Below are 16,149 nucleotides of genomic sequence, written 5' to 3'. Positions count from 1 at the left end.
TATATCCTCCAAATTGAAATCTGCCTGTATTCTCCCTATGATTTGGTCTGACCACTGCCCAATCACTGCCGAACTCCAATCCATCACCCCACGCCCTCCCCCCGTTTCCTGGCGTCTGAACGACTCCATTTTACACAGCCAGGAAGTTACCACTCAAATTAAAGACTGCCTTGCCGATTACTTCCTTCTCAATGATCTCCCGGAGATTTCCCCGACCACTCTGTGGGAAGCACACAAAGCTGTCCTACGTGGCCATTTGATTAGCCAGGCAGCTAGGCTTAAAAAAACCTGGGAGCTTAGCTTCCTTTCCCTCTCTACTAAACTCCAGGCCCTCGAGCGTCAGCATAAACTCTCTCCTACTCCATCTAACCTAGAGCCCCTACTAGAGGCTAGAAATGCAATGTCACTTTCTCTGTCGGAACGTACGGCAAAGACTCTTCAGAGGCTTAACCAGACCTTCTACGAGAAAGGCGACAAAGCGGACAGAATCTTGGCTTCTCGCCTTAGAGCACAAAGATCCCGTAATAATATCCTAGCGGTAAATACCGAATCTGGCGAAATTACATATGACCCAGGGGGTATAAACAGGGTGTTCCGGGATTATTACACCAAACTATATAATTTAGACCCCAAGGCCCCAAACCCCGACCCTCCTGACGCGTTAATTTCAGAATTCCTACGCCGAGCCGATCTCCCTCAACTATCTGTCACCGACTCTGTGGAACTGAATAGAGGAAGAAATATTGGCCGTCCTGAGAAACCTTAAATCTTCTAAAGCCCCAGGTCCTGATGGCTTCTCGGCCTCATATTACAAAAAATTTGCCCCCTTGTTGGTCCCCCATCTACGGGTACTGTTTAACGCAGCCCTACATGGTACCCCATTCCCAAGTACTATGCTGGAGGCCAGAGTAATAGTCATCCATAAAGAAGGCAGAGACCCACGAAATTGTGCTAACTATCGCCCTATATCCTTATTGAATCTTGACATTAAAATATACGCAAAGATCTTGGCTACCCGCCTTAATGGTGTGCTCTCTGAACTGATACACTATGATCAGGTGGGATTTATCCCAGGACGCCAGGCCAGAGACAACACTAGAAAAGCGATTGACATTATTCATCTGTTGAATAACAGGCAAACCCCATCTATTATCCTCTCCCTTGACGCTGAGAAGGCGTTCGATCGTATCTTTTGGCCGTTCTTATTTCAGACTCTACAGGCGTTCGGGATATCGGAGGAATTTCTGACCGGGGTCTCTGCCCTCTACTCCTCTCCAATAGCAAAAGTCCTTACCAACGGGATACTGTCCCCCTCCTTCCCATTAGCTAATGGAACTAGACAGGGGTGCCCTCTCTCCCCCCTGGTGTTTGCCATGGTCATTGAACCATTGGCAGCCATGATAAGGAGGTCCGGTAATGTTCGGGGAGTGCAGATGGGCTCACAGGAGTCTAAGATCTCGCTCTTCTTCGACGATGTACTATTATCTCTCACTCAGCCGCAGTCTTCCCTACCCACCCTATATAGGATTATAGAGGAATATGGTTCCCTTTCAGGATATAAGATAAACTATTCTAAATCTGAAGCCATGTTACTCCATGTTCCTGGAGACCTCAAACGCTCCCTGCAGTCCTCCTATGACCTACGATGGCAGACCAATAGGATCAAGTACCTAGGTGTCTATATTACCTCTCATTATAACTCCCTATACTCTGAAAATTTTCCGCGGGTACTGAGCAAGATCAAATCGGATTTGACAAGATGGAGGACGCACATCATATCCTGGCTGGGTAGGATAATTGCCCTCAAAATGACAGCTATGCCACAACTTCTAGATCTCTTCCAAACTCTACCTGTGAGGGTCCCAGAGGGGGTCCTCAGAGATGCCCAAGCCTCATTTGTGAAGTTTGTATGGAACGACAAACCCCCACGGATTGCCTTTAATGTACTTCGGCTCCCCCGCTCCGCGGGAGGCCGAGGATTTTCCGATATCAAACTCTATTATCTGGCTAGCCATCTAAGTCAAGTGGTGGCCTCATTTGCGCCCTGTGGCTGTATCGCCTGGGTTGATCTTACTGCACTTTCCATGGGAATCCGTTCACTGGCTTCGCTGTGGGGCCTGGGCAAATCACAACGGTTGGCTCTCAGGGACATTTCACCCTCCCTTAAGTTTCACCTATATACCTGGCACAAGTCTCTTGCGAAATATCATTTATCCTCCCCACACTCCCCTCTTACACCCCTCTGGGACAACCCAGATTTCCCCGCTGGGGTCCCTCCTCGTAAGTTCACATCCTGGTTTAATGCCCGGATCCTTGTGGTCCACGACTTATCCCTACACGGCCAATGGATGTCAATAGACGGTATTAAATCCAAATTCCCCTCACTGTCCCCTCCCTTCTTTGAATATTTCCAACTTCGTCATTTCCTCCTCTCCCTGCCTCAGGCCGACGCCCAGCGGGACCTTACCCCCTTTGAGTCTTTATGCCTTGCAAAACCCATAAGCAGAGGCCTAATCTCGCAAATATATATCTTGTTGGTTGAGACCTCCTCTGGGCCGCAGACCCGTCACGAGCGGGAGTGGGAGAGGGACCTGGGCCCCCCCCCTGACGAATCTTGTTGGGAGGAAGTACGGGAGGGCATCGCTAAAAGTTCGATCTCTACCCGACTCAAGGAGACATCCTATAAATTGTATTATCGGTGGTATTATACTCCAGACAAACTATCTCGGATGTTCCCCTCTGCCACCCCGGTTTGCTGGCGGGGATGCGGCCAACGAGGTACTCTCCTCCCTATTTGGTGGACCTGTCCGCGTATCGTTAACTACTGGAAAAAAGTGCTTGACATACTGAACTCGTTAGCAGGGCTTAAGCTTACATTGGACCCATGGATGTTTCTACTGGCCCGTCCACACCCAGACCTTGACCCCCTATTGAATAAATTATTTTCCCATCTATTAGTAGCGGCTAAATCTTTGATTGCCAAAAATTGGAAAACCGCCGTCCCTCCCACGATACCTGCCCTGAACAACTACATCTGGTTCGTAGCTAATATGGAAAAAATAAGAATTTACTTACCGATAATTCTATTTCTCGTAGTCCGTAGTGGATGCTGGGGACTCCGTAAGGACCATGGGGAATAGCGGCTCCGCAGAAGACTGGGCACATCTAAAGAAAGCTTTAGGACTATCTGGTGTGCACTGGCTCCTCCCCCTATGACCCTCCTCCAAGCCTCAGTTAGGATACTGTGCCCGGACGAGCGTACAGAATAAGGAAGGATTTTGAATCCCGGGTAAGACTCATACCAGCCACACCGTACAACTTGTGATCTGAACCCAGTTAACAGCATGATAACAGAGGAGCCTCTAGAAAAGATGGCTCACTACAGCAATAACCCGATTTTTTTGGTAACAATAACTATGTACCAGTATTGCAGACAATCCGCACTTGGGATGGGCGCCCAGCATCCACTACGGACTACGAGAAATAGAATTATCGGTAAGTAAATTCTTATTTTCTCTAACGTCCTAAGTGGATGCTGGGGACTCCGTAAGGACCATGGGGATTATACCAAAGCTCCCAAACGGGCGGGAGAGTGCGGATGACTCTGCAGCACCAAATGAGAGAACTCCAGGTCCTCCTCAGCCAGGGTATCAATTTTGTAGAATTTTACAAACGTATTTGCTCCTGACCAAGTAGCTGCTCGGCAAAGTTGTAAAGCCGAGACCCCTCGGGCAGCCGCCCAAGATGAGCCCACCTTCCTTGTGGAGTGGGCATTTACAGATTTTTGGCTGTGGCAGGCCTGCCACAGAATGTGCAAGCTGAATTGTACTACAAATCCAACGAGCAATAGTCTGCTTAGAAGCAGGAGCACCCAGCTTGTTGGGTGCATACAGGATAAACAGCGAGTCAGATTTCCTGACTCCAGCCGTCCTGGAAACATATATTTTCAGGGCCCTGACAACGTCTAGCAACTTGGAGTCCTCCAAGTCCCTAGTAGCCGCAGGCACCACAATAGGTTGGTTCAGGTGAAACGCTGAAACCACCTTAGGGAGAAACTGAGGACGAGTCCTCAATTCCGCCCTGTCCGAATGGAAAATCAGATAAGGGCTTTTACAGGATAAAGCCGCCAATTCTGACACGCGCCTGACCCAGGCCAGGGCCAACAGCATGACCACTTTCCATGTGAGATATTTTAACTCCACAGATTTAAGTGGTTCAAACCAATGTGACTTTTGGAACCCAAAAACTACATTGAGATCCCAAAATGCCACTGGAGGCACAAAAGGAGGCTGTATATGCAGTACCCCTTTTACAAACGTCTGAACTTCAGGGACTGAAGCTAGTTCTTTTTGAAAGAAAATTGACAGGGCCGAAATTTGAACCTTAATGGACCCCAATTTCAGGCCCATAGACACTCCTGTTTGCAGGAAATGTAGGAATCGACCCAGTTGAATTTCCTCCGTCGGGCCTTACTGGCCTCGCACCACGCAACATATTTTCGCCAAATGCGGTGATAATGTTTTGCGGTTACATCCTTCCTGGCTTTGATCAGGATAGGGATGACTTCATCCGGAATGCCTTTTTTCCTTCAGGATCCGGCGTTCAACCGCCATGCCGTCAAACGCAGCCGCGGTAAGTCTTGGAACAGACAGGGTCCTTGCTGGAGCAGGTCCCTTCTTAGAGGTAGAGGCCACGGATCCTCCGTGAGCATCTCTTGAAGTTCCGGTTACCAAGTCCTTCTTGGCCAATCCGGAGCCACGAATATAGTGCTTACTCCTCTCCATCTTATCAATCTCAGTACCTTGGGTATGAGAGGCAGAGGAGGGAACACATACACTGACTGGTACACCCACGGTGTTACCAGAGCGTCTACAGCTATTGCCGGAGGGTCCCTTGACCTGGCGCAATACCTGTTGAGTTTTTCCCAACGGTTTATAATCATGTGGAAGACTTCTGGGTGAAGTCCCCACTCTCCCGGGTGGAGGTCGTGCTGAGGAAGTCTGCTTCCCAGTTGTCCACTGGGAATGAATACTGCTGACAGTGCTATCACATGATTTTCCGCCCAGCGAAGAATCCTTGCAGCTTCTGCCATTGCCCTCCTGCTTCTTGTGCCACCCTGTCTGTTTACGTGGGTGACTGCCGTGATGTTGTCCGACTGGATCAACACCGGCTGACCTTGAAGCAGAGGTCTTGCTAAGCTTAGAGCATTGTAAATGGCCCTTAGCTTCAGGATATTTATGTGAAGTGATGTCTCCAGGCTTGACCATAAGCCCTGGATATTTTTCCCTGTGTGACTGCTCCCCAGCCTCGCAGGCTGGCATCCGTGGTCACCAGGACCCAGTCCTGAATGCCGAATCTGCGGCCCTCTAGAAGATGAACACTCTGCAACCACCACAGGAGGGACACCCTTGTCCTTGGTGACAGGGTTATCCGCTGATGCATCTGAAGATGCGACCCGGACCATTTGTCCAGCAGGTCCCACTGGAAAGTTCTTGCGTGGAATCTGCCGAATGGGATTGCTTCGTAGGAAGCCACCATTTTACCCAGAACCCTTGTGCATTGATGCACTGAGACTTGGCTCGGTTTTAGGAGGTTCCTGACTAGCTCGGATAACTCCCTGGCTTTCTCCTCCGGGAGAAACACCTTTTTCTGGACTGTGTCCAGGATCATCCCTAGGAACAGAAGACAAGTCGTCGGAACCAGCTGCGATTTTGGAATATTGAGAATCCAATCGTGCTGCCGCAACACTACCTGAGATAGTGCTACACCAACCTCCAACTGTTCCCTGGATCTTACCCTTATCAGGGAATCGTCCAAGTAAGGGATAACTAAAATTCCCTTCCTTCGAAGGAATATCATCATTTCGGCCATTACCTTGGTAAAGACCCGGGGTGCCGTGGACCATCCATACGGCAGCGTCTGAACTGATAGTGACAGTTCTGTACCATAAACCTGAGGTACCCTTGGTGAGAAGGGTAAATTTTGACATGAAGGTAAGCATCCTTGATGTCCCGAGACATCATGTTGTCCCCTTCTTCCAGGTTCGCAATCACTGCTCTGAGTGACTCAATCTTGAATTTGAACCTCTGTATGTAAGTGTTCAAAGATTTTAGATTTAGAATCGGTCTCACCGAGCCGTCCGGCTTCGGTACCACAACAGTGTGGAATAATACCCCGTTCCCTGTTGCAGGAGGGGTACCTTGATTATGACCTGCTGGGAATACAGCTTGTGAATGGCTTCCAAAACTGTCTCCCTGTCAGAAGGAGACATCGGTAAAGCCGACTTTAGGAAACGGCGAGGGGGAGACGTCTCGAATTCTAATTTGTACCCCTGAGATATCACCTGAAGGATCCAGGGGTCTACTTGCGAGTGAGCCCACTGCGCGCTGAAATTCATTGAGACGGGCCCCCCACCGTGCCTGATTCTGCTTGTAAAGCCCCAGCGTCATACTGAGGGCTTGGCAGAGGCGGGAGAGGGTTTCTGTTCCTGGGAACTGGCTGATTTCTGCAGCCTTTTTCCTCTCCCTCTGTCACGGGGCAGAAATGAGGAACCTTTTGCCCGCTTGTCCACGAAAAGACTGCGCCTGGTAATACGGCGTCTTCTCATGTTGAGAGGCGACCTGGGGTACAAACGTGGATTTCCCAGCTGTTGCCGTGGCCACCAGGTCTGAAAGACCGACCCCAAATAACTCCTCCCCTTACTAAGGCAATACTTCCAAATGCAGTTTGGAATACGCATCACCTGACCACTGACGTGTCCATAACCCTCTACTGGTAGAAATGAACAACGCACTTAGACTTGATGCCAGTCGGCAAATATTCTGCTGTGCATCACGCATATATAGAAATGCATCTTTTAAATGCTCTATAGGCAAAAATATACTGTCCCTATCTAGGGTATCAATATTTTCAGTCAGGGAATCCGACGCCAACCCAGCACTGCACATCCAGGCTGAGGCGATTGCTGGTCGCAGTATAACACCAGTATGTGTGTAAATAGATTTTAGGATACCCTCCTGCTTTCTATCAGCAGGATCCTTAAGGGCGGCCATCTCAGGAGAGGGTAGAGCCCTTACAAGCGTGTGAGCGCTTTATCCACCCTAGGGGGTGTTTCCCAACGCACCCTAACCTCTGGCGGGAAAGGATATAATGCCAATAACATTTTAGAAATTATCAGTTGTTATCGGGGGAAAACCACGCATCATCACACACCTCATTTAATTTCTCAGATTCAGGAAAACTACAGGTAGTTTTTCCTCACCGAACATAATACCCCTTTTTGGTGGTACTCGTATTATCAGAAATGTGTAAAACATTTTTCATTGCCTCAATCATGTAACGTGTGGCCCTACTGGAAGTCACATTTGTCTCTTCACCGTCGACACTGGAGTCAGTATCCGTGTCGGCGTCTATATCTGCCATCTGAGGTAACGGGCGCTTTAGAGCCCCTGGCGGCCTATGAGACGTCTGGACAGGCACAAGCTGAGTAGCCGGCTGTCTCATGTCAACCACTGTCTTTTATACAGAGCTGACACTGTCACGTAATTCCTTCCAACAGTTCATCCACTCAGGTGTCGACCCCCTAGGGGGTGACATCACTATTACAGGCAATCTGCTCCGTCTCCACATCATTTTTCTCCTCATACATGTCGACACAAACGTACCGACATACAGCACACAAACAGGGAATGCTCTGATAGAGGACAGGACCCCACTAGCCCTTTGGGGAGACAGAGGGAGAGTTTGCCAGCACACACCAGAGCGCTATATATATGTAAGGATGTGCCCTGTGGGCACATCCATGCTGCTGTCCCTAACTGGGGGCCGCGCTGGGGCAGCTTGTCTGTCCCCAGCGCGGAGTGTGCGGCGGCGGGGAGCGGCGCGGCGGCGCTTTGAACTTGGCGCCGCTCGGGCTGCCAATCAGAAGCGCCGCCCGCAGCGTTTGAATCTTGGCGCCCTCCGGGAGCCAATCGCGGCTCCCGGAGCGGCAGCCAATCGTAGAGAGACGCGGCGAGCCAATCGGCGCTCGCCGCGTCATAGGCCCCGGCGTCTGACGTCAGACGCCGGGCGGGACGGGGAGCAGGAGGCCGCGCCGAAGAGCGGCGAAGGCAGAAGAGACGCCGGGCGGGAGCCGAAGAGAGCGGGCGCGCAGAAGAGCGCGAAGAAAGAAGATGTCCAGCGGCGGCTGGACGCGGCGCGACGACGGCGGCGCCGCTGGCCAGGACGGGCCAGCGGCCGAAGATTGAAGAAGAGCAGCGCCGGAGGGGTCACCAGGGGTGGGAAGCAAAGGGCTGCCGAAGCTCCCCCCTGGTGCCTCTCCCAGCGGGTCAGGTAGGCCCTTATCAGGCGCCCCTGTACCCGCCCCTCCCTAGACCACCGGGTGTTCGGGCAATAGGCCCGTGGGCACAGTCAGGCCCTCCCGGCCTGTGGGCATGTAGTCGGGCCCTCCCGGCCCGTGGGCATTTGGTCGGGCCTCTCGGCCCGTGGGGGCACATAGGCAGGCACTAGGCCTGGGCGCAGGTTGGGCACTAGGCCCATAAGTATAGTCAGGCCACAGGCCTGTGGGCGCAGTTAGGCGGGCATTAGGCCCGAGGGGCACGGTCAGGCACTAGGCCTGTGGGAGCATTAGAGGGCATTAGGCCCTAGTGGATTTTGGCCAAATAGGTACGATAAGGTGACCTTGGGCACAAGGCCCAGGTCACCCAACGGGCAGCAAGGTAGGCGGGCGCTAGGCCCGTGGGCAAAGTCAGGCCTCCGGCCTGTGGACAGTTAGGGGGCGCTAGGCCCATCGAAGCAGTGTTTTCCCCGAGGTGAGTAAAGGTGACACTGGGCGTTAGGCTCAGGCCACCCTGAGAGTACGGTAGGTGGGTGAGCTGTGCGGTCCCCACTACTGGGTGTGCTGAGTCGGGTAGATAAAGGGACAGCACCGTTTTATGTTGTAACTCCGATAGTGTGATATATGTTGTTACCGTGCAGGGCAAAGTGTATGTGTTGTGTAAGTTGTGCATAGTTGTGTTGCACCACACCCACAGAGCTAGTTTGAGGGCTCTGCTGTTGTAGATAGTATAGGGTGTGACACTAGGTCAGAGTTAGGCCCTGCACGGCTGTTTCTCTTTGCCTCCTTACAGGGACCTGTAAGTGGAGAAGATCGGAGTGCAAGACTTGTGACGGTGAGTAGCATCCGTGTACGTCTGTCCCTTGTTTGTCCCCGAGCGCCGGAGTTAGGATTGCTCACGGACGTGAGAATCCCTTTCATCACACTACGTGCGAAAGCGCGAGTGTGTGAAAGCTGGGTAGCTGAGGCTTTGTGCCGGTGATGACCATTCACCCAGCCGGTGAAGGTCGCAGCCACCCCTGGGGTATCCCCTGTTCCACCGGAAGCAGGGTCGATACCCCCTTTAATGTAGACCATTCTCTCCTCAGCTCGGTCGTCGGTCAGCTCCGAGAGGGAATCGCCGTGTCCGGATCCGAGTGAAGATTTCCAGGTCCGTTGAGGGTTCCGGTACCTGAAGGTGAGAGCGAGCGGCGCCTGGTTAGTACCGAGTCTACACCTGCACGGCAGCAGGCACCACCACACGCACTCGCAGGCCCCCAACCGCACCTCTCCACATCATTTTTCTCCTCATACATGTCGACACAAACGTACCGACATACAGCACACAAACAGGGAATGCTCTGATAGAGGACAGGACCCCACTAGCCCTTTGGGGAGACAGAGGGAGAGTTTGCCAGCACACACCAGAGCGCTATATATATACAGGGATAACCTTATATGTGTTTTTCCCCTTATAGCTGCTGTATTGTTAATACTGCGCCTAATTAGTGCCCCCCTCTCTTTTTTAACCCTTTCTGTAGTGTAGTGACTGCAGGGGAGAGCCAGGGAGCTTCCCTCCAGCGGAGCTGTGAGGGAAAATGGCGCCAGTGTGCTGAGGAGATAGGCTCCGCCCCTTTTTCGCGGACTTTTCTCCTGCTTTTTTATGGATTCTGGCAGGGGTTAAAATTCATCCATATAGCCCTGGGGGCTATATGTGATGTATTTTCGCCAGCCAAGGTGTTTTTATTGCTGCTCAGGGCGCCCCCCCCTAGCGCCCTGCACCCTCAGTGACCGAAGTGTTAAGTGAGCTGAGGAGCAATGGCGCACAGCTGCGGTGCTGTGCGCTACCTTATTGAAGACAGGATGTCTTCTGCCGCCGATTTTCCGGACCTCTTCTGCCTTCTGGCTCTGTAAGGGGGCCGGCGGCGCGGCTCTGGGACCCATCCATGGCTGGGCCTGTGATCGATCCCTCTGGAGCTAATGTCCAGTAGCCAAGAAGCCCAATCCACTCTGCACGCAGGTGAGTTCGCTTCTTCTCCCCTTAGTCCCTCGATGCAGTGAGCCTGTTGCCAGCAGGACTCACTGAAAATAAAAAACCTAAACTAAAACTTTCACTAAGAAGCTCAGGAGAGCCCCTAGTGTGCACCCTTCTCGTTCGGGCACAAAAATCTAACTGAGGCTTGGAGGAGGGTCATAGGGGGAGGAGCCAGTGCACACCAGATAGTCCTAAAGCTTTCTTTAGATGTGCCCAGGCTCCTGCGGAGCCGCTATTCCCCATGGTCCTTACGGAGTCCCCAGCATCCACTTAGGACGTTAGAGAAATCACCTATTACCTGCATGACTGTCCCCACAAATTTGAATTAGTTTGGGACCCCTGGATATCCGCGATGTCTACACCAATCTGAGATTCAAACCTGGCCTCTGACCCCACCTCATCGACCTCCGAGCGGGACGCGCTCGGGCCCTCCCTCCGGGCACCGCCCCGCACTCTCAGTTCCTGTCTGTTTCTGCACTGTTACGCATCCCGCAGGTATGCTTATCTTATGAGTAGCGTATATAATTTTTGTGGATATTTCAGTTGTTATGCTCCCACTGTAGCATAGAACGGCTCTGTTGTCCCTTTTCTCTCCCTTTTTTTTTTTTTTGTTCCCCCTCCCCCCCTTCTCACTACCCATTGATGTTCCCATTTTCTCCATATATATGCTCCCCATTTGGGGAGAAATTTTGCTTATTTGTTTAACTGTATGTAACCCCTATTACGTGAATATTTAGTTATGGTTACTAATTTATCTACACATATACAGTGCCTCCACCCAAGTTTATGTTAGATATATGTATATCTTGCTGGGGTAAATTTGGGAAAAACCCCTAAACAACGTGTTGTTATTTTATATTTTTCAGATACCCACGTACCTTCGATTTCTACGATTCTCTTCTAACACCATCACATCAGGTAAGTAATCACAACTCACTGAATTCCTTTTAGTATAATTAAAATATTTATGTATCCTATAACATCACAAGACTATCCTAAATTAATATACTCTAAATATACAGTATTATTTTTATATATTATAACATGACTCATTAATATAATATATATATATATCCATACTCATCCAATTCATATTAATACATTTAATTATTATATTGAAACAGATGAATGAAAGTTAATGTCCCAGTCCTGCCATTTATATATATATATGCATATATATCTATCTGTAGGAGCTCCTGCACTTTCTAGTTGTATAGTCTAGGTATAATGGTTTCTTGTTCTAAATGGGGTGTGAACTCCTTTCCATCGATATTTAAAAGAACGAAATATAACTCATTCCATTGACCATATCCATATTATTTGTTACATTCAGATGAAAGCTACTTGTAACACTGTCTTCCTGGTCTGCAACAAAGATGATACTAATGTATCCATATAAATTACTCCTTCAAGGTAAATACTACCATTCAGCAGAGAGGTTATTTCCTTTTCTATCCACTAGATGTCACTGGTGCTGTACTCCTTTATCTTTTTCCAAGTGATAGTTAATCTGTGAATATACCTAAGCCTTTGACGTTGATATCTCTCTAATAATCCTCTTTGTGGGTATCCAACTGCTGACTAATACCGTCTATAATGTATTAGGAAGACTCCTTACTTGAAGAGGTTTGTTATAACTATGGGATGTGTGTAATTATAGGTAGTCCAAAATACTTAATAGTTACTGGCTTTACCATCCCTTTGTTCAGTTGAGTGTACTAGCTATTGTATATAATTCAGGTAACTTATTACACTCACTCCATTTTCATATTACTTGTAAAATCAGTGCATTAAACTCTCTTTTTCGTGTGGTATGGTTTGTTGAGTTAAACTGTTCTCAATACAATAGCTGAGAGTCTGCGTGTGAGGACTTTGTTCCCTCTTGAGATAGTTAATCAACAATAGTTATTAATTCACAGACCTTAGTTGTCTTCACAATGAGCTCCTGCTCATTGCCTTTTCTTTTCAATACTGGCCACTCCCCCTTTCACTCTCATGCGTGGCCACTGTAACTAGAGAGGTCGCTAATACTATGTATGGGGCAGTCAGTTGCCCACACCAGTCAGGATCCACCTCTGGGGAACGGGGCTATCACTAACGCTGCGGCTGTATCCCATACTATCGGGAATATTGGGGCAGGCACCAGCAAACCGGAGTACACAATGGGTAGCGCTTCCTAATGCTATATGGGAGGCGGTTTGTAAGGGGGATCATCTATGAGATGGCTCCATCAGCTAGGGATAGACAGCAGATGCTGGTCTAATTTACAGAGCTAACTAGGCGGCCACTAACAGGCTCTAGTGTAAAGTGCTACCCCCGGGAGGGAGGTGTCGAGGAAACACCTTGTCGCTTATGAGCTCAGATGGCTGCTGATAGGTAAAGTTCCCTGAGGTGGGCAGCACCAAATAGGGGGAGTGTTAGCCGAGGTGGCTCCTCACGTCGGAGCCTAGGAGGCAGTTAATAAACAAAGTCCCGGAGATGGGCAGCGGCAACAGGTGGAAGGTGTTGCGGAGGCGGCGTCTCAGCTCGGAGCTCAGGAGACGGCTGAATGGTACAGTCCTGGAAATGGGCAGCGGCAACAGGTGGGAGGTGTTGCGGAGGCGGCGTCTCAGCTCGGAGCTCAGGAGGCAGCTGAATAGCAAAGTCCCAGAGATGGGCAGCGGCAACAGGTGGGAGGTGTTGCGGAGGCGGCGTCTCAGCTCGGAGCTCAGGAGGCGGCTGAATGGCAAGTGTCACTGTGGGGGCAGCGCTGGCAGGCGGCAGTGTAATACCGAGGCGGACCCTATCCCCGTGATACCCATACCTGTCCTAGCGGGGGGCAGTAAATGCTGAGTGACCAGAGAGTCCGTGGGTCAACAGAGGGGTGAGTGTTCTTACCATGATGTACCGCTACATTGTCCGGTCTCTGCGGCGCTCTCCTTCTTCATCCCCACAGTAGACGGCCTCTCCTCCTGCTGCTCACCTCTCGTCCCCTTCGGCGGGTGTCGGCAAACCCGCTTCTCCGCTCTGTCTTCAAGCCGCTGTTCTTCTCCAATCTTCCGGTGCTTTATCTCCGGACTGAGTCACCTTCTTCTCCCCCGCTCCTGCTGAATGTTCACAGCACAGCTCTTTGAAGCAGGGCAGGGAGAGAAAGAAGTCGCGCTCACCAGAAGGGCACCAATCTGTCCCGTAATGTACCGTTATCCTTCCTTTTATACTGGTTACAGGGGGTCTCGAGAGCTCTCCTTTTCCCGCTCAGGTCGCGAGACACCCCTCAATCCTCCGGTCTCGTGCTCCCCCATGAGTGTATTCGGTCATAGTTATCTAATCCATCTCTGACTGAGGCTCGAGACAAGGGTCTTTTCCCGCTTCATAATAAGCATGGCATAGTCTTAGTTACCTCACCACAGGTGTACAATAAATTCCTTCAACATAGCATTATAATCACATATATATATATATATAGATATACATCTTTAGTCAAATAATGATCAGGTTTACAATAGTCAATATTATATTGTGTCAAAATATATACATATTAACCGTAAAGGGTCACATTTCTCCCCCTGGTGATCTGGTAAATACTAACGCTAACTGGAAACTGAGGATAATTTCAAAGATCACCACCATATTCGATTATACTAATTTACTGAATTAACATATAGATATACAGGTTAAAGGATTGGTAGCGGTTAACTAGCTACATGTCTCCTCTATTTAGTATACCCAAAATAAGGCCAGCAATGTACAATATTGGACTGAAAAAGTAAAGGTTTATGAGTTGGATATCCTAACTGGTCATAAGTAAAAATAGTTGGAGGTCTACGCATTCTTTGTGGTCTAGGACTGCATCTCTCTCCCCCAACTACTGGGGTTTCCATATCTAACCTAGCAGGAGACTGAGTAAATAATTCACTTCCTTGTGGAGCGAGAATGGGATTATCATTACAGTCGCTCCAATCATCCTTAATATTTGTATTTTCTTCATCTGGAGGTGATATATCTTTGAATGCTGGAGAAAATTGTACTTCTTTTTCAAAAGAAGCACTTTCCGGACTTTCATGACTATAAAAATATCCTAGTTCTGTTGATGAACATTCATCCACGCTATTTTCTTCCACGGACAGAGGGGAAGAAGCTGAAGGGATGTGATTACTATCCTTTGGATCAGAGCTATTTTCCCTTTCTATGTCACTTGGGAAATATACCTCCTGTCCAATGGGTAACAAATGATTCCGGTGATATGTGAGTATTTGTCCATCACCTTTTTCTGGAGTAAGTCTATACACCGGAATACCAGGTAACTTTTCCACAATTCGGTAAGGATTCTCACGCCACTTATTCAGTAATTTTTGACGTTTTGGACTTCCAAGTCTTCTAAGGAGTACTCTGTCTCCTGGGAGTAAAATATGTTCAATGACGTTCTGATTGTACAGTCTCTGATTCTTTTCTCCTTGTTTTTTAGATGCCAATGTAGCAACTTCAAAGGCTTCATTAAGTTCTTTTCTGAGTTTCCTGACATATTGAGTGTGCGAGGATGAATTGACCTTATGGGGAGATATTCCTAAACTAATATCGATTGGTAATCGGGCTTCTCGCCCAAACATAAGTACATAGGGGGAATACCCAGTGGTCTCATTTTTGGTACAATTATATGCATGAACAAGGTGAACTATATGATGTTTCCACTGCAGTTTGGATTTATGATCCAGGGTTCCCAACATGTTCAATAGAGTTCGGTTGAACCTTTCAGGCTGAGGATCTCCCTGGGGATGATAGGGAGAGGTACGTGACTTCCGTATCCCACAACATTCACATAGCTCTTTAATGAGATTACTTTCAAAGTCACGTCCCTGATCCGTGTGAATCCTGGCTGGTAGCCCATAATGAACAAAAAATTTTTCCCATAGGGTTTTAGCAACGGTTATAGCTTTTTGGTTTGGGGTCACAAAGGCTTGAGCGTATCGAGTGAAGTGATCGGTTACAACTAACACATTGCTGTCTTGTCCATTGGGTCCTTGAAAAGATAAAAAATCAATGCATACCAGTTCTAATGGTCCAGTACTACTTAGATTTACTAATGGAGCTGCATGCATAGGTAAGGTTTTTCGTAAAATGCAGTTTCGACACTGTTTGCAGTATTTTGCAATTTCGGCATTCATTAGAGGCCAATACATTCTATCAGCTATAAGTGCTTGTGTTTTATCATAGCCTACATGACCATGGTGATCATGTAAGGAGGATAAAATTAAAGGAACAAATACGGCAGGAAGGACCAATTGAAATTTTACTTCTCCATTAGCTCTTAAAGTCTTGCGATACAATATTCCTTGTTGAAATACTAATTTCTTTCTTTGTTGTATCAATGTCTTTAGTGAATTGGACAGAGAACTGAAACTGGTGTTTAAATGACCTGTCTGCAGATACTTGATTATCACTGATATAGTGGGATCCTGACGTTGTTCCAGTCTCATTTGTTCCTTGGTGATCATTGGCAGATGTTTTATTTCGGCTTTATTTATCCAACAGTACATGGCGGGAAGGGCCGTTTCGGATGCTCCCAGGGTGCAAACAGTAGCCTTGTTGGATGTGTTCATGGTTAAAATCTGCTGACATAGAATATTTAGGGCTGGTGCAGGTACCTCCACCCAATCATCATTTTCACTGGTAGTTGGGGAATGAGGTATTCTTGACAAAGCATCGGCGTCTGTATTGTGAATTCCAGGCTTATATTTTAGAGTGAAATTGTAGTTGGATAAGGCAGCCAACCATCTATGACCCGTGGCATCTAATTTGGCGGTTGTATTTATATATGTAAGCG

At 48.7% G+C, this 16,149-nt stretch overlaps 1 protein-coding gene across 1 annotated transcript in view; it reads left to right on the top strand.

The window, feature by feature from the left end:
- LOC134968589 (uncharacterized) overlaps window positions 1-11,270 on the top strand; it is a 174,837-nt gene extending 163,567 nt beyond the window's left edge. The window contains exon 13 of the mRNA XM_063944085.1: window positions 11,216-11,270. Coding sequence (XP_063800155.1) covers window positions 11,216-11,253 — 38 coding nt within the window. The 3' untranslated portion in view covers window positions 11,254-11,270. The remainder of the gene's footprint in view (window positions 1-11,215) is intronic.
- The last annotated feature ends 4,879 nt before the right edge of the window (window positions 11,271-16,149 follow it).

Source organism: Pseudophryne corroboree, chromosome 11, assembly GCF_028390025.1.
Source record: "Pseudophryne corroboree isolate aPseCor3 chromosome 11, aPseCor3.hap2, whole genome shotgun sequence".
NCBI classification, from domain to species: domain Eukaryota; kingdom Metazoa; phylum Chordata; class Amphibia; order Anura; family Myobatrachidae; genus Pseudophryne; species Pseudophryne corroboree.
This window is presented reverse-complemented; position numbering and strand designations above follow the sequence as displayed.